Here is a 23,171-nt window from a genome sequence, read left to right on the forward strand (position 1 = left end):
GTGTGTGCCCGTGCCCCTGCGTGTGTGTGACGTTTCCCTGCATGTGTGTGCGATGTTTCCCTGCGTGTGTGTGTGTGTGACTTTTCCCTGACTGTGTGTGTGTGTGTGTGTGTGTGTAACATTTCCCTGAGTGTGTGTGTGTGTGTGTGTGTGACGTTTCCCTGTGTGTGTGTGTGTGTGTGTGTGTGTGTGTGTGTGTGTGTGTGTGTGTGTGTGTGTGTGTGTGTGTGTGTGTGTGTGTGTGTGTGTGTGTGTGTGTGTGACGTTTCCCTGAGTGTGTGTGTGTGACGTTTCCCTGAGTGTGTGTGTGTGTGTGTGTGTGTGTGTAAGGGGATCTCCCAGTGTGGAGTGGCAAGCGGCTGCTTCTGATTAGAGGCTGACAGTGTTTGGTTTTCTCTGCTATATTAAGGGCGACATTAAAAGATTATGTAAACCATGTATCATGGTGGGGTCTCTATAGATCTGTCTCTAATACCATGCATCATGGTGGGGTCTCTATAGAGCTGTCTCTCATACCATGCATCATGGTGGGGTCTCTTTAGAGCTGTCTCTAATACCATGTATCATGGTGGGGTCTCTATAGAGCTGTCTCTAATACCATGCATCATGGTGGGGTCTCTTTAGAGCTGTCTCTAATACCATGCATCATGGTGGGGTCTCTATAGAGCTGTCTCTCATACCATGCATCATGGTGGGGTCTCTTTAGAGCTGTCTCTAATACCATGTATCATGGTGGGGTCTCTATAGAGCTGTCTCTAATACCATGTATCATGGTGGGGTCTCTATAGAGCTGTCTCTAATAGCATGGATCATGGTGGGGTCTCTAGTCTCTATAGAGCTGTCTCTAATACCATGTATCATGATGGGGTCTCTATAGAGCTGTCTCTAATACCATGTATCATGGTAGGGTCTCGAGTCTCTATAGAGCTGTCTCTAATACCATGTATCATGGTGGGGTCTCTATAGAGCTGTCTCTAATACCATGTATCATGGTGGGGTCTCTAGTCTCTATAGAGCTGTCTCTAATACCATGTATCATGGTGGGGTCTCTAGTCTCTATAGAGCTGTCTCTAATACCATGCAACATGGTGGGGTCACTAGTCTCTATAGAGCTGTCTCTAATACCATGTATCATGGTGGGGTCTCTATAGAGCTGTCTCTAATACCATGCATCATGCTGGGGTCTCTAGTCTCTATAGATCTGTCTCTAATACCATGTATCATGGGGGGGTCTCTATAGAGCTGTCTCTAATACCATGTATCATGGTGGGGTCTCTATAGATCTGTCTCTAATACCATGTATCATGGTGGGGTCTCTAGTCTCTATAGAGATGTCTCTAATACCATGTATCATGGTGGGGTCTCTAGTCTCTATAGATCTGTCTCTAATACCATGTATTATGGTGGGGTCTCTAGTCTCTATAGATCTGTCTCTAATACCATGTATCATGGTGGGGTCTCTAGTCTCTATAGATCTGTCTCTAATACCATGTATCATGGTGGGGTCTCTAGTCTCTATAGAGCTGTCTCTAATACCATGCATCATGGTGGGGTCTCTATAGAGCTGTCTATAATACAATGTATCATGGTGGGGTCACTAGTCTCTATAGATCTGTCTCTAATACCATGTATCATGGTGGGGTCTCTAGTCTCTATAGAGCTGTCTCTAATACCATGTATCATGGCGGGGTCTCTATAGAGCTGTCTCTAATACCATGCATCATGGCGGGGTCTCTATAGAGCTGTCTCTAATACCATGCATCATGCTGGGGTCTCTAGTCTCTATAGATCTGTCTCTAATACCATGTATCATGGTGGGGTCTCTATAGAGCTGTCTCTAATACCATGTATCATGGTGGGGTCTCTATAGATCTGTCTCTAATACCATGTATCATGGTGGGGTCTCTAGTCTCTATAGAGCTGTCTCTAATACCATGTATCATGGTGGGGTCTCTAGTCTCTATAGAGCTGTCTCTAATACCATGTATCATGGTGGGGTCTCTATAGAGCTGTCTCTAATACCATGTATCATGGTGGGGTCTCTATAGAGCTGTCTCTAATACCATGCAACATGGTGGGGTCTCTAGTCTCTATAGAGCTGTCTCTAATACCATGCATCATGGTGGGGTCTCTAGTCTCTATAGAGCTGTCTCTAATACCATGTATCATGGTGGGTCACTAGTCTCTATAGAGCTGTCTCTAATACCATGTATCATGGTGGGGTCTCTATAGATCTGTCTCTAATACCATGTATCATGGTGGGGTCTCTATAGAGCTGTCTCTAATACCATGCATCATGGTGGGGTCTCTATAGAGCTGTCTCTAATACCATGTATCATGGTGGGGTCTCTAGTCTCTATAGAGCTGTCTCTAATACCATGCATCATGGTGGGGTCTCTATAGAGCTGTCTCTAATACCATGGATCATGGTGGGGTCTCTATAGAGCTGTCTCTCTAATGCCCCCTTAATTATCAGTACTATTGCTGCTGTACAGGTTAATCTCATGATTGAAGCTACTGTCTGACTCTAACAAACACAGTGATCCCTGCTGATCAGCAGAACACAATGTCCATCATGGTGGGCTCTCTATAGATCTGTCTCTCTAATGCCCCCTTAATTATCAGTACTATTGCTGCTGTACAGGTTAATCTCAGGATTGAAGCTACTGTCTGACTCTAACAAACACAGTGATCCCTGCTGGTCAGCAGAACATAATGTCCAAAATGACAATCATTTGGGGGGTTTTCTCGGGGGGATTTTGCAGTTTAGTTAACCCACATCTCAGAGGCCTGCTCTATAGTAGTGCTGTATCTCCTATAAGCAGACTGTGTGTATGGACTTAATCATTAGTCCACTGTTAATACAGTCCCAAAATGGTTTGCATGTCAGCAGTCAAGTTTTCAAGATATTGGACTTTTAAGAACCAAACTGTCACTTGCAAAACGCATCATCATCATGATGTGGCAGATGACAGTTTGCTTCTTGAATGTCCAATATCTTGAAAACTTGACAGCTGACCTGCAAAATGTTTTGGGACTGTATCAACAGTGGACTAATCAAAAACAAAATCTAAATATAGTTGTTGAGCAATAAGGCGGGAGGTGGCCCCCCACAATCAAGTCTTGCCTTAGGCCCCCAAAAGCTTGAGCCGACACTACTCAAGAGCCAATGATAACTGTCTGCTGAAAGAAGGGCGCGACACTTGGGTCAGCTCAAGGACTTACAGTTAGGATCCCAGCCAATGACAGGCAATGTTATAGTGGAAGGTGCTACTGACATATTATTGTCCATGTGGGGTGTGTGAGGCTACAGGAGCCAAGAGGGGACACACCTCACCTTGAATCCTTTTGTACTTCTTGTACCAGCGGCCAAACTCCTGGCACTTGGAGGTGGACACGTTGGCATAGTAAGAGCTGTTGACTATGGCAGAGATCATACTCTGATGAGAGAGAGAGAGAGAGAGAGAGAGAAAGAGAGAGAGAGAGAGAGAGAGAGAGAGAGAGAGAGAGAGAGAGAGAATATAGTGTATGTTTTAGTGAATGTGTACTGTGTAATACTAGACCTATAAGGACCTGGAATACCACAACACAGTCACATACTGTATAGACTGGAACACCACAACACAGTTACATACTGTATAGACTGGAACACCACAACACAGTTACATACTGTATAGACTGGAACACCACAACACAGTTACATACTGTATAGACTGGAACACCACAACACAGTTACATACTGTGGACTGGAACACCACAACACAGTTACATACTGTATAGACTGGAACACCACAACACAGTTACATACTGTATAGACTGGAACACCACAACACAGTTACATACTGTGGACTGGAACACCACAACACAGTTACATACTGTATAGACTGGAACACCACAACACAGTAACATACTGTATAGACTGGAACACCACAACACAGTTACATACTGTATAGACTGGAACACCACAACACAGTTACATACTGTATGGACTGGAACACCACAACACAGTCACATACTGTATAGACTGGAACACCACAACACAGTTACATACTGTATAGACTGGAACACCACAACACAGTTACATACTGTATAGACTGGAACACCTCAACACAGTCACATACTGTATAGACTGGAACACCACAACACAGTCACATACTGTATAGACTGGAACACCACAACACAGTCACATACTGTATAGACTGGAACACCACAACACAGTCACATACTGTATAGACTGGAACACCACAACACAGTTACATACTGTATAGACTGGAACACCACAACACAGTCACATACTGTATAGACTGGAACACCACAACACAGTTACATACTGTATAGACTGGAACACCACAACACAGTCACATACTGTGGACTGGAACACCACAACACAGTCACATACTGTATAGACTGGAACACCACAACACAGTCACATACTGTATAGACTGGAACACCACAACACAGTCACATACTGTATAGACTGGAACACCACAACACAGTCACATACTGTATAGACTGGAACACCTCAACACAGTCACATACTGTATAGACTGGAACACCACAACACAGTCACATACTGTGGACTGGAACACCACAACACAGTCACATACTGTATAGACTGGAACACCACAACACAGTTACATACTGTATAGACTGGAACACCACAACACAGTTACATACTGTATAGACTGGAACACCACAACACAGTTACATACTGTGGACTGGAACACCACAACACAGTTACATACTGTGGACTGGAACACCACAACACAGTTACATACTGTATAGACTGGAACACCACAACACAGTCACATACTGTATAGACTGGAACACCACAACACAGTTACATACTGTATAGACTGGAACACCACAACACAGTTACATACTGTATAGACTGGAACACCACAACACAGTTACATACTGTATAGACTGGAACACCACAACACAGTTACATACTGTATAGACTGGAACACCACAACACAGTTACATACTGTATGGACTGGAACACCACAACACAGTCACATACTGTATAGACTGGAACACCACGACACAGTCACATACGGTAGAAAACAGATATGCGTTGTTGTTTTGGAATCTGTATACAGGAAGTCATGTGTCATTTGAACGCCATGTAAGAAAAGCACACCACCTCCTGCAGCTAATGAAAAACAATCTAAGCCAGAGACTAAGATACATAACATGACATGACATAAGATGACATAAGATGCTACCAGAGAGAGAGGGCCCTCCTTGGCACATGATTCCCCACCACTATAAGGCTAATACAATGCAGTACAAACTAAGCCAGAGACTAAGTTGCATGACATGACATAAGCTGCTACCTGAGAGAGAGGGCACTCCTTGGCCAGGGAACTCTGGTTCATCTCCTTCAGTAGCTCTTTGAGGGCGTTCCTCACCGTAGCGTGGTTCCACTGCTCTGACGGCAGATCCTCCAGCCTGGAAAAGCTGGAACCAGGGTTGGATTCATTACCACATGCAAGGGAAAACTATTGAAAACAATATGCAATGAAATAAAATATAATTTATTTCTGGACAACTTCACGTAGTCCCTCCCTCTTTCAGTCAGTTTGATGCCTAATGAACACAACCCTGAGACACTAATACATCACATCCTGTTTGACATACAACAACATAACAACACAAAACTGACATTTGACCCCAAAATTCTCAAGTGTCATTTTTCACCTCTTGGATCACTGAGATTAGAATCTGTACTATATATTTTGTAATTATTATCATTGTGTTTTTGGGCCAAATACTACGCATTTTACCATCCTTTCCACAAAATTATAATTACCGTAACAGTCCAAAAAAGTAATAAACAAAACATTTTCTAATATGTTTTTACATTACTATCCAAATGAAAAGGCCTAAGTTAAACATAACACTGAAAATATGTCAAATGAAACTATAAAATAAAATCAGACTTTTTCCCAATTTGAGCTTTTTAGCCATTTTGGTAATGAGAAGGCCAAGTTGGGTAATGACAAAGCCATGTGAGGTAATGAGAAGGCCAAGTTGGGTAATGACAAAGCCATGTGAGGTAATGAGAAGGCCAAGTGGGGTAATGAGAAAGCCAAGTGAGGTAATGAGAAGGCCAAGTGGGGTAATGAGAAGGCCAAGTGAGGTAATGAGAAGGCCAAGTGAGGTAATGAGAAGTCCAAGTGGGGTAATGAGAAGGCCAAGTGGGGTAATGAGAAGGCCAAGTGGGGTAATGAGAAGGCCAAGTGGGGTAATGAGAAGTCCAAGTGGGGTAATGAGAAGGCCAAGTGAGGTAATGAGAAGGCCAAGTGGGGTAAAATGGGTGTTTGAGAATAAGAACCTCGTTCTGAAGGCATACAAACAAACATGAATTGAACTTCTACTCTTCCTCTAGATGATGCATCATGAATAAAACGTTATTACAAAACTGATTGGAGTTTTTCCAGGAACTTGAAAAGTGTTACGGTAATGAGACACAGTAATGAGACACGTGCTTGAACATAATACATATTATAGTTTAATGTACTTCAACTAGTATACCATTTTTATGACTTATGGACAAACTACAGCAACATCATTTTGTTTTTTATTCCAATAAGTTTGGCTTTTCTGAAGTAAAATTGTATAAAATTACCAGAGAATCTAATTCGGACACATTTCGGTAATGAGAATTCGGGCTGAAAATACATAAAATCCCAGTGAAAATGTAAAATGTATTTTAAAAAAGTCACTGGCCAAAAAGTAGACATCTTAGTCCTCAGAATGATTTATGAGTTTTGCTTGAGACATGTTTAAACTGGTTTCATGAGGATCACCCAATGGGGTGGCAGGTAGCCTCGTGGTCAGAGCGTTGGGCCAGTTACCGAAAGGTCTCTGGTTTGAATACCCGAGCCGACAAGGTGTAAATCTGTCGATATGCCCTTGAGAAACGAACTTAACCCTAATTTGTTCCAGGGGTACTGTACTACTATGGCTGACCCTGTAAAACAACACATTTCACTGCACCTATTTATAGTGCATGTGTTGTCATCCTGGTGCCAGCTAACCTGATATCAAACAGTGGCCATAATGATAGCGAGACTATCCACTCCTATCAACAAAGTCATAACCAGGGTGGATTGTTATAGTGTGCTGTGGTGCTACCATGGTAACACTATTAAACAAAGATTATTGACGGTTACCATTACCCACTGTTGATAAGTGACTCACTGTAAGTGCAGGTTAGCGTTTTTCGTCATGAATGTTGTTCTGGAGGCAGCTCTGCAGAGTGCTCACTAGCTGGCTGTCATAAAGTCATAACATCTGATTTTAAACCTAACCTTATCTCTAACCTTAACCACACCGCTAACCCCAATTCCTGAACCTAATCTTAACCCTAACCTTAACTACATTGCTAACCCTAATGCCTGAACCTAACCTTATCCCTAACCTTCACCTTCACTTAACCTTAAATTAAGATCAAAAAGCTGCATTTTGGTTTTATACAGTTTTACAATATTTCCAATTTGACTTTGCAGCTGGCCTATCTAGCGGAAACGGCTCAGTTCTGCCTCCAGGACAAGACTCATCCCAATAAACCTGTTTTTCATATCAATAAACCTGCTCTCTCCCTGCTCCTCGCTCGCTCGCGCTCGCTCGCACTCACTCACTCACTCACTCACTCACTCACACACACACACACACACACACACACACACACACACACACACACACTAACACACACTCCCGTCCGTCCGTCCGTCCATACCCACTGACCTCTGCAGTAGGATGCGGAGGGTAACCATGTGATAGACGTCCAGCAGCATGTCGGCGACGGTGGCCTCGGGGGCGTCAGTCAGGTAGTGGATGGGCATGGGGTTCCAGCGGCCCACTTTGATGATGCCTGGAGGGGAGACAGAACAATGATGTCATCAACATGCTGCCGTTTTCAGTTTATACACATTCACCTGGGGGTTCATTTCTTAAGGTTGCCGAAGACGACAAAGTCTGTATGTGTGTGTGCCTGTACATGTGAAAACCTAGATATAATATTTCTATATTTTCATCAGCAGCTGTAAAACTCATGGTTTAACAATGAGAGATAAAGATTGAGATAAAGAGATAAAGAGTGTTATCTATTAATGCATTATCAGCCTGGGGAAGAGGCACCGACCTGATTCCCCACATCTATCAACCCCAACCCTTATCAGCCTGGGGAAGAAACACAGAGACCCAGCAAAGCCTTTTATAGCAGGGATATACGTGCAAGAGACAACATCACTGATGGACAGGACAGGTCAAGGCTGGAGATTGTGTCACACGCCAATTAATACCGCCCCATTAAAATGAATGATTGTTTAATTAACCCAAATAGATATCTCTGAATCTAAAGACAGGTGAGTTCATAGATATACATCATATAGAGAGCTCTGAGAGATATCTCTGGATCTAAAGACAGGTGAGTTCATAGATATACATCATATAGAGAGCTCTGAGAGATATCTCTGGATCTAAAGACAGGTGAGTTCATAGATATACATCTTATAGAGAGCTCTGAGAGATATCTCTGGATCTAAAGACAGGTGAGTTCATAGATATACATCATATAGAGAGCTCTGAGAGATATCTCTGGATCTAAAGACAGGTGAGTTCATAGATATACATCATATAGAGAGCTCTGAGAGATATCTCTGGATCTAAAGACAGGTGAATTCATAGATATACATCATATAGAGAGCTCTGAGAGATATCTCTGGATCTAAAGACAGGTGAGTTCATAGATATACATCATATAGAGAGCTCTGAGAGATATATCTGGATCTAAAGACAGGTGAGTTCATAGATATACATCATATAGAGAGCTCTGAGAGATATCTCTGGATCTAAAGACAGGTGAGTTCATAGATATACATCATATAGAGAGCTCTGAGATATATCTCTGGATCTAAAGACAGGTGAGTTCATAGATATACATCATATAGAGAGCTCTGAGAGATATCTCTGAATCTAAAGACAGGTGAGTTCATAGATATACATCATATAGAGAGCTCTGAGAGATATCTCTGGATCTAAAGACAGGTGAGTTCATAGATATACATCATATAGAGAGCTCTGAGAGATATCTCTGGATCTAAAGACAGGTGAGTTCATAGATATACATCTTATAGAGAGCTCTGAGAGATATCTCTGGATCTAAAGACAGGTGAGTTCATAGATATACATCATATAGAGAGCTCTGAGAGATATCTCTGGATCTAAAGACAGGTGAGTTCATAGATATACATCATATAGAGAGCTCTGAGAGATATCTCTGGATCTAAAGACAGGTGAGTTCATAGATATACATCATATAGAGAGCTCTGAGAGATATCTCTGGATCTAAAGACAGGTGAGTTCATAGATATACATCATATAGAGAGCTCTGAGAGATATCTCTGGATCTAAAGACAGGTGAGTATTAAGGAATTAAGGGATGACTAGAAATGGGCATCAGGACGTAGACTTTCATTTTAAATTGGTCGCTTATCGCTCCTGATCTAGAGTGTTTCCATTATTCATTGAACGTTCTTGTGGCTGAGCATAGAACTATAGAAATTGAACCACATCCAAACAGAGATAGAATAATGGCATTACAAAGTATGAAAGGACGTTGATTAAGTAAGAAACATGCCTGCTTGCCTACACAGTGCTGGTTCTACAGAAAAGGAAATAAGAAAAGTCTTCCCCTACATAGACACTGCATCTGACAATGAGACCCCCCCCACCCCCCACCCTCTCTCTCCCTCTGCATCTGAAATGCATCCTAGGATGTGTACACAGACACATTCCCCTGTCCTTCCTCAAGACCAGGGCTGGAACAGCTAACCTAAACAAGGCTAATCACATTAGGATCAGGGGAATCAAACACAGATAGCCCCGGCCTTCCATCCTCCATCTGCAATAGTGTGTGTGTGTGTGTGTGTGTGTATGTGTGTGTGTGTGTGTGTGTGTGTGTGTGTGTGTGTGTGTGTGTGTGTGTGTGTGTGTGTGTGTGTGACCAGCTCAATGTCACATGTTGAAACGATCTGCCGACCAGCTCAATGCCCCATGTTGAAACGACCTGCCGACCAGCTCAATGCCCCATGTTGAAACGACCTGCCGACCAGCTCAATGCCCCATGTTGAAACGACCTGCCGACCAGCTCAATGCCCCATGTTGAAACGACCTGCCGACCAGCTCAATGCCCCATGTTGAAACGATCTGCCGACCAGCTCAATGCCCCATGTTGAAACGACCTGCCGACCAGCTCAATGCCCCATGTTGAAACGACCTGCCGACCAGCTCAATGCCCCATGTTGAAACGACCTGCCGACCAGCTCAATGCCCCATGTTGAAATGATCTGCCGACCAGCTCAATGCCCCATGTTGAAACGATCTGCCGACCAGCTCAATGCCCCATGTTGAAACGACCTGCCGACCAGCTCAATGCCCCATGTTGAAACGACCTGCCGACCAGCTCAATGCCCCATGTTGAAACGACCTGCCGACCAGCTCAATGCCCCATGTTGAAATGATCTGCCGACCAGCTCAATGCCCCATGTTGAAACGATCTGCCGACCAGCTCAATGCCCCATGTTGAAACGACCTGCCGACCAGCTCAATGCCCCATGTTGAAACGACCTGCCGACCAGCTCAATGCCCCATGTTGAAACGACCTGCCGACCAGCTCAATGCCCCATGTTGAAACGACCTGCCGACCAGCTCAATGCCCCATGTTGAAACGACCTGCCGACCAGCTCAATGCCCCATGTTGAAATTATCTGCCGACCAGCTCAATGCCCCATGTTGAAATTTTCTGCCGACCAGCTCTGTCACTTGTTAAAAAGAGACAACCCAAAATAGATAGGCTGTCCTTTGTCTATATGCCCATTTAAAATGTATAATCTAAATAAACAATATCTCCCTTTTAATTACCACAAAATGCCTAACTAAAGAAAGACAGTGGTGCCCTGTGGAGAGTTTCAAAATACAACTGGATCGATGTTATGAGGTGCACAACTCAGGGAGAGACAATATAACATTCTCTGTGTCCTTTCATTTACACAGAGGGAAAAAATGAAAAATTTCAGCCAGAATTGAATCATTTAACATAAAAGCTTATTTCAAAACGTATCCATTTGGGAGGAGTGGAGTGAGTCGAGGGCGTTGCCAGGTTTAGGGCCTGCGTTTACGGGGTTGGAATGTGGAACGGTTTTGCTGCTTTTCTTTGTGTGTCTCTGTTGTTTGGTCTGTTGTCGTCTTTGGGGTTGACCGGCAAGGTATTTATTTCAGTCATTGGTCTATATTTATTCTGTCCTGCAGCAATGTTTGGCTTCACGTGGTTTGACTGTTTTACTGTTGTGGAGGGTTGGAAACAGCCTCGGTGTGACTGTTTTACTGTTGTGGAGAGTTGGAAACAGCCTCGGTGTGACTGTTTTACTGTTGTGGACGGTTGGAAACAGCCTCGGTGTGACTGTTTTACTGTTGTGGAGGGTTGGAAACAGCCTCGGTGTGACTGTTTTACTGTTGTGGAGAGTTGGAAGCAGCCTCGGTGTGACTGTTTTACTGTTGGAAACAGTCTCGGTGTGACTGTTTTACTGTTGGAAGCAGCCTCGGTGTGACTGTTTTACTGTTGGAAACAGTCTCGGTGTGTCTGTTTTACTGTTGGAAGCAGCCTCGGTGTGACTGTTTTACTGTTGGAAACAGCCTCGGTGTGACTGTTTTACTGTTGGAAACAGCCTCGGTGTGACTGTTTTACTGTTGGAAACAGCCTCGGTGTGACTGTTTTACTGTTGGAAACAGTCTCGGTGTGACTGTTTTACTGTTGTGGAGGGTTGGAAACAGTCTCGGTGTGACTGTTTTACTGTTGTGGAGAGTTGGAAGCAGCCTCGGTGTGACTGTTTTACTATTGGAAACAGTCTCGGTGTGACTGTTTTACTGTTGGAAGCAGCCTCGGTGTGACTGTTTTACTGTTGGAAACAGTCTCGGTGTGACTGTTTTACTGTTGGAAGCAGCCTCGGTGTGACTGTTTTACTGTTGGAAACAGCCTCGGTGTGACTGTTTTACTGTTGGAAACAGCCTCGGTGTGACTGTTTTACTGTTGGAAACAGCCTCGGTGTGACTGTTTTACTGTTGGAAACAGCCTCGGTGTGACTGTTTTACTGTTGTGGAGGGTTGGAAGCAGCCTCGGTGTGACTGTTTTACTGTTGGAAGCAGCCTCGGTGTGACTGTTTTACTGTTGTGGAGGGTTGGAAGCAGCCTCGGTGTGACTGTTTTACTGTTGGAAGCAGCCTCGGTGTGACTGTTTTACTGTTGTGGAGGGTTGGAAACAGTCTCGGTGTGACTGTTTTACTGTTGTGGAGGGTTGGAAACAGTCTCGGTGTGACTGTTTTACTGTTGTGGAGGGTTGGAAACAGTCTCGGTGTGACTGTTTTACTGTTGTGGAGAGTTGGAAACAGTCTCGGTGTGACTGTTTTACTGTTGTGGAGGGTTGGAAAAAGTCTCGGTGTGACTGTTTTACTGTTGTGGAGGGTTGGAAACAGCCTCGGTGTGACTGTTTTACTGTTGGAAACAGCCTCGGTGTGAATGTTTTACTGTTGTGGAGGGTTGGAAACAGCCTCGGTGTGACTGTTTTACTGTTGTGGAGGGTTGGAAGCAGCCTCGGTGTGACTGTTTTACTGTTGGAAACAGTCTCGGTGTGACTGTTTTACTGTTGTGGAGGGTTGGAAACAGTCTCGGTGTGACTGTTTTACTGTTGGAAACAGCCTCGGTGTGACTGTTTTACTGTTGTGGAGGGTTGGAAGCAGCCTCGGTGTGACTGTTTTACTGTTGGAAACAGCCTCGGTGTGACTGTTTTACTGTTGTGGAGGGTTGGAAGCAGCCTCGGTGTGACTGTTTTACTGTTGGAAACAGCCTCAGTGTGACTGTTTTACTGTTGTGGAGGGTTGGAAGCAGCCTCGGTGTGAATGTTTTACTGTTGTGGAGGGTTGGAAGCAGCCTCGGTGTGACTGTTTTACTGTTGTGGAGGGTTGGAAACAGCCTCGGTGTGACTGTTTTACTGTTGTGGAGGGTTGGAAGCAGCCTCGGTGTGACTGTTTTACTGTTGTGGAGGGTTGGAAGCAGCTTCGGTGTGACTGTTTTACTGTTGTGGAGGGTTGGAAGCAGCCTCGGTGTGACTGTTTTACTGTTGTGGAGAGTTGGAAACAGCCTCGGTGTGACTGTTTTACTGTTGGAAACAGCCTCGGTGTGACTGTTTTACTGTTGTGGAGGGTTGGAAGCAGCCTCGGTGTGACTGTTTTACTGTTGGAAACAGCCTCGGTGTGACTGTTTTACTGTTGGAAACAGTCTCGGTGTGACTGTTTTACTGTTGTGGAGGGTTGGATGCAGCCTCGGTGTGACTGTTTTACTGTTGGAAACAGCCTCGGTGTGACTGTTTTACTGTTGGAAACAGCCTCGGTGTGACTGTTTTACTGTTGTGGAGGGTTGGAAACAGCCTCGGTGTGACTGTTTTACTGTTGTGGAGGGTTGGAAGCAGCCTCGGTGTGACTGTTTTACTGTTGGAAACAGCCTCGGTGTGACTGTTTTACTGTTGTGGAGGGTTGGAAGCAGCCTCGGTGTGACTGTTTTACTGTTGGAAACAGCCTCGGTGTGACTGTTTTACTGTTGTGGAGGGTTGGAAACAGCCTCGGTGTGACTGTTTTACTGTTGTGGAGGGTTGGAAGCAGCCTCGGTGTGACTGTTTTACTGTTGGAAACAGCCTCGGTGTGACTGTTTTACTGTTGTGGAGGGTTGGAAGCAGCCTCGGTGTGACTGTTTTACTGTTGGAAACAGCCTCGGTGTGACTGTTTTACTGTTGTGGAGGGTTGGAAGCAGCCTCGGTGTGACTGTTTTACTGTTGGAAACAGCCTCGGTGTGACTGTTTTACTGTTGGAAACAGTCTCGGTGTGACTGTTTTACTGTTGGAAACAGCCTCGGTGTGACTGTTTTACTGTTGTGGAGGGTTGGAAGCAGCCTCGGTGTGACTGTTTTACTGTTGTGGAGAGTTGGAAGCAGTCTCGGTGTGACTGTTTTACTGCTGGAAACAGTCTCGGTGTGACTGTTTTACTGTTGTGGAGGGTTGGAAGCAGCCTCGGTGTGACTGTTTTACTGTTGTGGAGGGTTGGAAGCAGCCTCGGTGTGACTGTTTTACTGTTGTGGAGGGTTGGAAGCAGCCTCGGTGTGACTGTTTTACTGTTGTGGAGAGATGGAAACAGCCTCGGTGTGACTGTTTTACTGTTGGAAACAGCCTCGGTGTGACTGTTTTACTGTTGTGGAGGGTTGGAAGCAGCCTCGGTGTGACTGTTTTACTGTTGGAAACAGCCTCGGTGTGACTGTTTTACTGTTGGAAACAGTCTCGGTGTGACTGTTTTACTGTTGTGGAGGGCTGGAAGCAGCCTCGGTGTGACTGTTTTACTGTTGGAAACAGCCTCGGTGTGACTGTTTTACTGTTGGAAACAGCCTCGGTGTGACTGTTTTACTGTTGTGGAGGTTTGGAAACAGCCTCGGTGTGACTGTTTTACTGTTGTGGAGGGTTGGAAGCAGCCTCGGTGTGACTGTTTTACTGTTGGAAACAGCCTCGGTGTGACTGTTTTACTGTTGTGGAGGGTTGGAAGCAGCCTCGGTGTGACTGTTTTACTGTTGGAAACAGCCTCGGTGTGACTGTTTTACTGTTGTGGAGGGTTTGAAACAGCCTCGGTGTGACTGTTTTACTGTTGTGGAGGGTTGGAAGCAGCCTCGGTGTGACTGTTTTACTGTTGGAAACAGCCTCGGTGTGACTGTTTTACTGTTGTGGAGGGTTGGAAGCAGCCTCGGTGTGACTGTTTTACTGTTGGAAACAGCCTCGGTGTGACTGTTTTACTGTTGTGGAGGGTTGGAAGCAGCCTCGGTGTGACTGTTTTACTGTTGGAAACAGCCTCGGTGTGACTGTTTTACTGTTGGAAACAGTCTCGGTGTGACTGTTTTACTGTTGGAAACAGCCTCGGTGTGACTGTTTTACTGTTGTGGAGGGTTTTAAGCAGCCTCGGTGTGACTGTTTTACTGTTGTGGAGAGTTGGAAGCAGTCTCGGTGTGACTGTTTTACTGTTGGAAACAGTCTCGGTGTGACTGTTTTACTGTTGTGGAGGGTTGGAAGCAGCCTCGGTGTGACTGTTTTACTGTTGTGGAGGGTTGGAAACAGCCTCGGTGTGACTGTTTTACTGTTGGAAACAGTCTCGGTGTGACTGTTTTACTGTTATGGAGGGTTGGAAGCAGCCTCGGTGTGACTGTTTTACTGTTGGAAGCAGCCTCGGTGTGACTGTTTTACTGTTGGAAACAGCCTCGGTGTGACTGTTTTACTGTTGGAAACAGCCTCGGTGTGACTGTTTTACTGTTGGAAACAGCCTCGGTGTGACTGTTTTACTGTTGGAAACAGCCTCGGTGTGACTGTTTTACTGTTGGAAACAGCCTCGGTGTGACTGTTTTACTGTTGTGGAGGGTTGGAAACAGCCTCGGTGTGTCTGTTTTACTGTTGGAAACAGCCTCGGTGTGACTGTTTTACTGTTGGAAACAGCCTCGGTGTGACTGTTTTACTGTTGGAAACAGCCTCGGTGTGACTGTTTTACTGTTGGAAACAGCCTCGGTGTGACTGTTTTACTGTTGGAAACAGCCTCGGTGTGACTGTTTTACTGTTGGAAACAGCCTCTGTGTGTCTGTTTTACTGTTGTGGAGGGTTGGAAACAGCCTCGGTGTGACTGTTTTACTGTTGTGGAGGGTTGGAAGCAGCCTCGGTGTGACTGTTTTACTGTTGGAAACAGCCTCGGTGTGACTGTTTTACTGTTGTGGAGGGTTGGAAGCAGCCTCGGTGTGACTGTTTTACTGTTGGAAACAGCCTCGGTGTGACTGTTTTACTGTTGTGGAGGGTTGGAAGCAGCCTCGGTGTGACTGTTTTACTGTTGGAAACAGCCTCGGTGTGACTGTTTTACTGTTGGAAACAGTCTCGGTGTGACTGTTTTACTGTTGGAAACAGCCTCGGTGTGACTGTTTTACTGTTGTGGAGGGTTGGAAGCAGCCTCGGTGTGACTGTTTTACTGTTGTGGAGAGTTGGAAGCAGTCTCGGTGTGACTGTTTTACTGCTGGAAACAGTCTCGGTGTGACTGTTTTACTGTTGTGGAGGGTTGGAAGCAGCCTCGGTGTGACTGTTTTACTGTTGTGGAGGGTTGGAAGCAGCCTCGGTGTGACTGTTTTACTGTTGTGGAGGGTTGGAAGCAGCCTCGGTGTGACTGTTTTACTGTTGTGGAGAGATGGAAACAGCCTCGGTGTGACTGTTTTACTGTTGGAAACAGCCTCGGTGTGACTGTTTTACTGTTGTGGAGGGTTGGAAGCAGCCTCGGTGTGACTGTTTTACTGTTGGAAACAGCCTCGGTGTGACTGTTTTACTGTTGGAAACAGTCTCGGTGTGACTGTTTTACTGTTGTGGAGGGCTGGAAGCAGCCTCGGTGTGACTGTTTTACTGTTGGAAACAGCCTCGGTGTGACTGTTTTACTGTTGGAAACAGCCTCGGTGTGACTGTTTTACTGTTGTGGAGGTTTGGAAACAGCCTCGGTGTGACTGTTTTACTGTTGTGGAGGGTTGGAAGCAGCCTCGGTGTGACTGTTTTACTGTTGGAAACAGCCTCGCTGTGACTGTTTTACTGTTGTGGAGGGTTGGAAGCAGCCTCGGTGTGACTGTTTTACTGTTGGAAACAGCCTCGGTGTGACTGTTTTACTGTTGTGGAGGGTTTGAAACAGCCTCGGTGTGACTGTTTTACTGTTGTGGAGGGTTGGAAGCAGCCTCGGTGTGACTGTTTTACTGTTGGAAACAGCCTCGGTGTGACTGTTTTACTGTTGTGGAGGGTTGGAAGCAGCCTCGGTGTGACTGTTTTACTGTTGGAAACAGCCTCGGTGTGACTGTTTTACTGTTGTGGAGGGTTGGAAGCAGCCTCGGTGTGACTGTTTTACTGTTGGAAACAGCCTCGGTGTGACTGTTTTACTGTTGGAAACAGTCTCGGTGTGACTGTTTTACTGTTGGAAACAGCCTCGGTGTGACTGTTTTACTGTTGTGGAGGGTTTTAAGCAGCCTCGGTGTGACTGTTTTACTGTTGTGGAGAGTTGGAAGCAGTCTCGGTGTGACTGTTTTACTGTTGGAAACAGTCTCGGTGTGACTGTTTTACTGTTGTGGAGGGTTGGAAGCAGCCTCGGTGTGACTGTTTTACTGTTGTGGAGGGTTGGAAACAGCCTCGGTGTGACTGTTTTACTGTTGGAAACAGTCTCGGTGTGACTGTTTTACTGTTATGGAGGGTTGGAAGCAGCCTCGGTGTGACTGTTTTACTGTTGGAAGCAGCCTCGGTGTGACTGTTTTACTGTTGGAAACAGCCTCGGTGTGACTGTTTTACTGTTGGAAACAGCCTCGGTGTGACTGTTTTACTGTTGGAAACAGCCTCGGTGTGACTGTTTTACTGTTGGAAACAGCCTCGGTGTGACTGTTTTACTGTTGGAAACAGCCTCGGTGTGACTGTTTTACTGTTGTGGAGGGTTGGAAACAGCCTCGGTGTGTCTGTTTTACTGTTGGAAACAGCCTCGGTGTGACTGTTTTACTGTTGGAAACAGCCTCGGTGTGACTGTTTTACTGTTGGAAACAGCCTCGGTGTGACTGTTTTACTGTTGGAAACAGCCTCGGTGTGACTGTTTTACTGTTGGAAACAGCCTCGGTGTGACTGTTTTACTGTTGGAAACAGCCTCTGTGTGTCTGTTTTACTGTTGGAAACAGCCTCGGTGTGACTGTTTTACTGTTGGAAACAGCCTCGGTGTGACTGTTTTACTGTTGGAAACAGCCTCGGTGTGACTGTTTTACTGTTGTGGAGGGTTGGAAGCAGCCTCGGTGTGACTGTTTTACTGTTGGAAACAGCCTCGGTGTGACTGTTTTACTGTTGGAAACAGCCTCGGTGTGACTGTTTTACTGTTGGAAACAGCCTCGGTGTGACTGTTTTACTATTGTGGAGGGTTGGAAGCAGCCTCGGTGTGACCTTTCTTGCTTTAGGTCACATGTAAATTGCGTACCTTTTGTTCCAGATTACACGACCAAGTATCATAGTTTCTCATCACTGAATTACAAAATGAAGTGTGTTTAGTAATATTGCCAGTATCAGATTGAGTGAAAAACACATGACGGCAAACATTTAAAAGATGGTTTGTGATCAGCTCTTTCGGAAAGGATAATTCTCTGACCCTCTGACCCTCTCACAGGCACACACCTACCCAAACACACACATACACGCACACACACACACACACACACACACACACACACACACACACACACACACACACACACACACACACCTACCCAAACACACACACCTACCCCCCCACACACACATACACACACACACACACACACACACACACACACACACACACACACACACATACACCACACACACACACACACACTCTCGCACACACACTCCTGTCCTATCTAACTCACCTCTCGCCTGCACGGCTGAGTTGTGGGAGTAGCCCAGGGCCACAAGGGCTGTCTCCACCAGCTGGGTGAAGAGGATGTCCTTACGAACCAATACAAACTCAGCATGTCTGTCACCACGCCCATCCCTGTCAGAGACCACACCCCCAGACACGACCCCATCTGCCTGCTCCACTACACAGTACACAGGGATCATCAGACCTGGAGAGAGAGAGAGAGAGAGAGAGAGAGAGAGAGAGAGAGAGAGAGAGAGAGAGAGAGAGAGCGAGAGAGAGAGAGAGAGAGAGGGGGAGGGGGAGATGGGGGAGAGATCGAGAGACAGGTGGAGGATAGAGAGAGACAGGAGACAGGGAGACGGAGGAGGGGGAGAGAGAGAGAGAGAGAGAGAGAGAGAGAGAGAGAGAGAGAGAAAGAGAGAGAGGAGGAGGGGAGGAGAGAGAGAGGAGGAGGGGGGAGAGCGAGAGAGAGCGAGGAGGGGAGAGAAAGAGAGGACTGAGTGACAATAAACAACCTTCTCCATTACAGTAAGACAGAAATGATGAATCCAGTACAACCTGGGCTTGATATGAACACAGAGGGAGGGCTAGAAGATTAGCTCAGTTATTACTCACTAACTTACCATCATTTAGCAGACACTTATCCAGAGCAATTAGGGCTAAGTGCCTTGCTGAAGAGCACATCGACAGATTCATCACTTGGTCTACTCTGGGATTTGAACCAGTGACCTTTCGGTTATTGTCCCAACGCTCTTAACTGCTAAGCACTCACACACAGCACATATCAATGTCTTGCATAAAGTCATTTTCTGAACCACTCATAACAAATTAAGGACATCATTCTGACGTTTTTCACAGATAGAAAAAGAGACCAGTGAATAATTTCGTAATTTGAATTAGTCATGAAACTGTGACTTTTCCAAGCCTGAAACCCTCCATCATACTCAGCTAATCCTTAAGGAGTAGTAATTTGGAGGAATCAATCAAGCTACTGACAGCACAACGACAAATGAACTCCAGGAAACCAAGTCTCATCAGGCACGCTATATCCCAATAACTCAGCTAGGGAGTGGAAGTGTGTGTGTATGTCCCTACAAGTGAACATACACTATGTATAAACTGCTCTCTGGACTATAGTGTTAGGATATCATGTGTGGCCCACTCCACACCGCCATGCTGTGGTTTTAAACAGAGAGGCTGATTTCCCCCAGTTCAAAGACAGCTCCCTCATTAACACTAGCAGAAAGCCATGGCTATGAGGAGGAATCCTCTTCTCTTCTCTTCTCTTCTCTTCTCTTCTCTTCTCTTCTCTTCTCTTCTCTTCTCTTCTATCTGTCTGTCTGTCTGTCTGTCTGTCTGTCTGTCTGTCTGTCTGTCTGTCTGTCTGTCTGTCTGTCTGTCTGTCTGTCTGTGTCTGTCTCACTCTTATCTCAATCTCTCTCTGTTTCTGTCTCTCTGTCTCTCTCTCTCTCTGTCTCTGTCTCTCTCTTTGTCTTTGTCTCTCTTTCTGTCTCTCTCTCTCTTTCTCACTCTGTCTCTCTCAATTCAATTCAATTCAATTCAAGGGGCTTCATTGGCATGGGAAATGTGTTAACATTGCCAAAGCAAGTGAGGTAGATAATATACAAAAGTGAAATAAACAACAAAAAATAACAGTCATTACAAATAAAGACATTACAAATGTCATATTATGTATATATACAGTGTTGTAACGATGTACAAATGGTTAAAGTACAAAAGGGAAGCATAAATCAACATAAATATGGGTTGTATTTACAATGGTGTTTGTTCTTCACTGGTTGACCCTTTTCTTGTGGCAGCAGGTCACAAATCTTGCTGCAGTGATGTCACACTGTGGTATTTCACCCAGTAGATATGGGAATTTATCAAAATTGGATTTGTTTTCAAAATCTTTGTGGATCTGTGTAAGGGAAACATGTGTCTCTCTCTCTGACTGTCCGTGTGTCTGTGTGTCTGTGTGTGAGTGGACGTGTTTAACTAGTATTTGACCAACTGGGGACATTTTGTTTGGTCCCCACAAGGTAAAATGCTATTTCTGGGGGGTTTAGGGTTAAGGTTAGAATTAGTGTTGGGGTTAGAATTAGGTTTATGGTTAGGGTTAAGGTTAGAATTAGGTTTATGGTTAGGGTTAAGGTTAGGGTTAAGGGTTATGGTTAGGGTTAAGGGTTAGGGTTAAGGGTTAGGGTTAAGGGTTAGGGTTAGGGTTAAGGGTGAGGGTTAGGGTTAAGGGTTAGGGTTAGGGTTAAGGGTTAGGGTTAGGGTTAAGGGTTAGGGTTAGGGTTACGGGTTAGGGTTAGGGTTAAGGGTTAGGGAAAATAGGACTTTGAATGGTACTGAATTGTATGTCCCCACAAGGTTAGCTGCGCAAGACTGTGTGTGTGTGTGTCTGCTTGTGTATGTGTTCCTCTGTGTGTTCCCCTACCTCCGAGGGGCCGTAACGGGGTGCCGTTGAGGCGCGTGTGTGGACCCGTGGGGCTCCCGTTGCCCTCCAGACGGCTCATCTTGCCCGGCGGGGGGGCGCAGGTGTCCGGGCTGTCCCCTCTCTGCTCGGGACTGTCCCGCAGACAGGGGCTCTCAGTACCACCACGCTCCATCCCCCTCCAACCTCCAGGAGGGACTCCCAACAGAGCGTACGGACCTGCAGACAGGAGAGAGAGAGAGAGAGAGAGACAGAGAGAGTGAGAGAGAGAGAAGAGAAAGAGAGGGAGAGAGAGAGAGCGAGACAGAGAGAGTGAGAGAGAGAGAAGAGAAAGAGAGGGAGAGAGAGCGAGCGAGACAGAAAGAGTGAGAGAGAGAGAAGAGAAAGAGAGGGAGAGAGAGCGAGCGAGACAGAGAGAGTGAGAGAGAGAAGAGAAAGAGAGGGAGAGAGAGCGAGCGAGCGAGAGAGAGACAGAGAGAGAGGGAGAGAGAGCGAGCGAGAGGGAAAAGAAAATAGAGGAGGCATTTGTTCTTTAGGACGAAGTTACCCTTCAACATAGGCACTGAACTAGGATCAGTGTACCCTCTGCTAAACTTAGTTTATCTAGTAAGTGTCTACAGGCAACTATCTACATCTTACTGGTGTTGACATTGTGGAGACTCCTTCAAATCAGTTCAGGGTTTAAATACTATCTGTTTTCTTTCAGATATGTTGAGCATTTGAAAAGAGACAGAGGCATTGGGTCAATGTATTTGCACTTTTGGGATGATTCCATTGCTTCCATTGTGCTATATATATATATATCTGTTGTTTAGCTGGAATGGAATGTTTGTTTCCTGTTCATTTGACTGTGATACTGTATGTGGTTGTGTCACCTAGCTGTCTTAAGATGAATGCCCCTTACTTACTGTCACTCTGGATAAGAGCATATGCTAAATGACTAAAATGTCAAATGTAAATGTTTTACATACAGATCTCACATGACTGTGTTTAATTATTATTGTAAAACAATATATTAATGTCACAAAGGTAAAAGAAAAGGTTACATTTCACTGTAAAATCAGTAGTACGACCTCTGAGAGTCAGGTGGATATTGTAGCATTTAGCAAAACGAGTTCATTATTTGTCTCTCTGAAATGAAACCATCAAGTGATAGATTTAAAACAAATACATGTCTGTTGTTGAACAACCCCATGCCGATATGAGATAGTGAAAAAACACCAATCTGTTTCATCATTTCTTTCAACAGTAAAAGCTCATTTCTCAACATTTCTGAAAAAAGATAAATAGCATTTTGAAATGAAACCCTTCTTTTGTATCAAACTCATCACACGGAGATGACCGCTTCATACGTTCATGTTGTGTTGGAGGCGTGAGTGCTGTGTTGGAGGCGTGAGTGCTGTGGTCATTTCCTCCCTGTACCCATCAACCCTCCCATACTGAAGACATTACTTTTTATTTACAGATGACGAGAGCAGAAAAAGCAGACCACAACAAACAAACAGCAACCCAGCATCTGGTGGAAATCACCAGGCTCTTTACTGTAAATAATATTACTGACTGCTATCAGACTCTATAGTCTTCTACACAGCAAATCTCATGCTAGGTAGGCCTGTCAATTTACATCTCAGTCATCTACACAGCAAATCCCATGCTAGGTAGGCCTGTCAATTTACATCTCAGTCATTTACACAACCAAATCTCATGCTAGGTAGGCCTGTCAATTTACATCTCAGTCATCTACACAACCAAATCTCATGCTAGGTAGGCCTGTCAATGTAATTTTTTGTCATTTAGCAGACACTCTTATCCGGAGTGATTTACAGGAGCAATCAGGGATATGTGCCTTGCTCAGGGGCACATCATCAGATGATTTTTTTTCACCTCTGGGATTTGAACCAACAACTTTTCAGTGACTGGCCCAACACTCTAACCACGAGGCTACCTGCCTCCCTGTCTGTCGCCAGAGATGATACAGTATGTATAGCCAGGTCTACGGTTTGATCAAAAGGCTATGCCACTAATCTAGGGGGTGATAGTTGGCTTTTCAGGCAAAGTTGTTTATAACAACAGGCTATAACTTGACGCACTACTTTCGAGACTTGACGCACTACTTTCCCAATTAATGAGCAACCGTCTTCGCTCCAAGGCAAGAACTTCTGAGGTAAAGTAACTGCTGCCTCTAGCGGACGGAGGTGTTTTGG

General features: G+C 45.1%; 1 protein-coding gene across 2 annotated transcripts in view; it reads right to left on the minus strand.

Annotated features, from left to right (window-relative positions):
• The window catches only part of LOC110514354 (DNA-binding protein SATB2), a 57,380-nt gene that overhangs the window by 20,671 nt on the left and 13,538 nt on the right, over positions 1-23,171 (minus strand). For both annotated transcript variants that reach the window (XM_036951765.1, XM_036951764.1), the window contains exons 2-6: positions 20,971-21,186; positions 18,535-18,732; positions 7,756-7,882; positions 5,340-5,463; positions 3,338-3,440 (exon numbers count right to left, since the gene is read on the minus strand). In XM_036951765.1, the coding sequence (XP_036807660.1) occupies positions 3,338-3,440; positions 5,340-5,463; positions 7,756-7,882; positions 18,535-18,732; positions 20,971-21,186 (768 nt within the window). The remainder of the gene's footprint in view (positions 1-3,337; positions 3,441-5,339; positions 5,464-7,755; positions 7,883-18,534; positions 18,733-20,970; positions 21,187-23,171) is intronic.

This window comes from Oncorhynchus mykiss, chromosome 18 (assembly GCF_013265735.2).
Source record: "Oncorhynchus mykiss isolate Arlee chromosome 18, USDA_OmykA_1.1, whole genome shotgun sequence".
NCBI classification, from domain to species: Eukaryota; Metazoa; Chordata; class Actinopteri; order Salmoniformes; family Salmonidae; genus Oncorhynchus; species Oncorhynchus mykiss.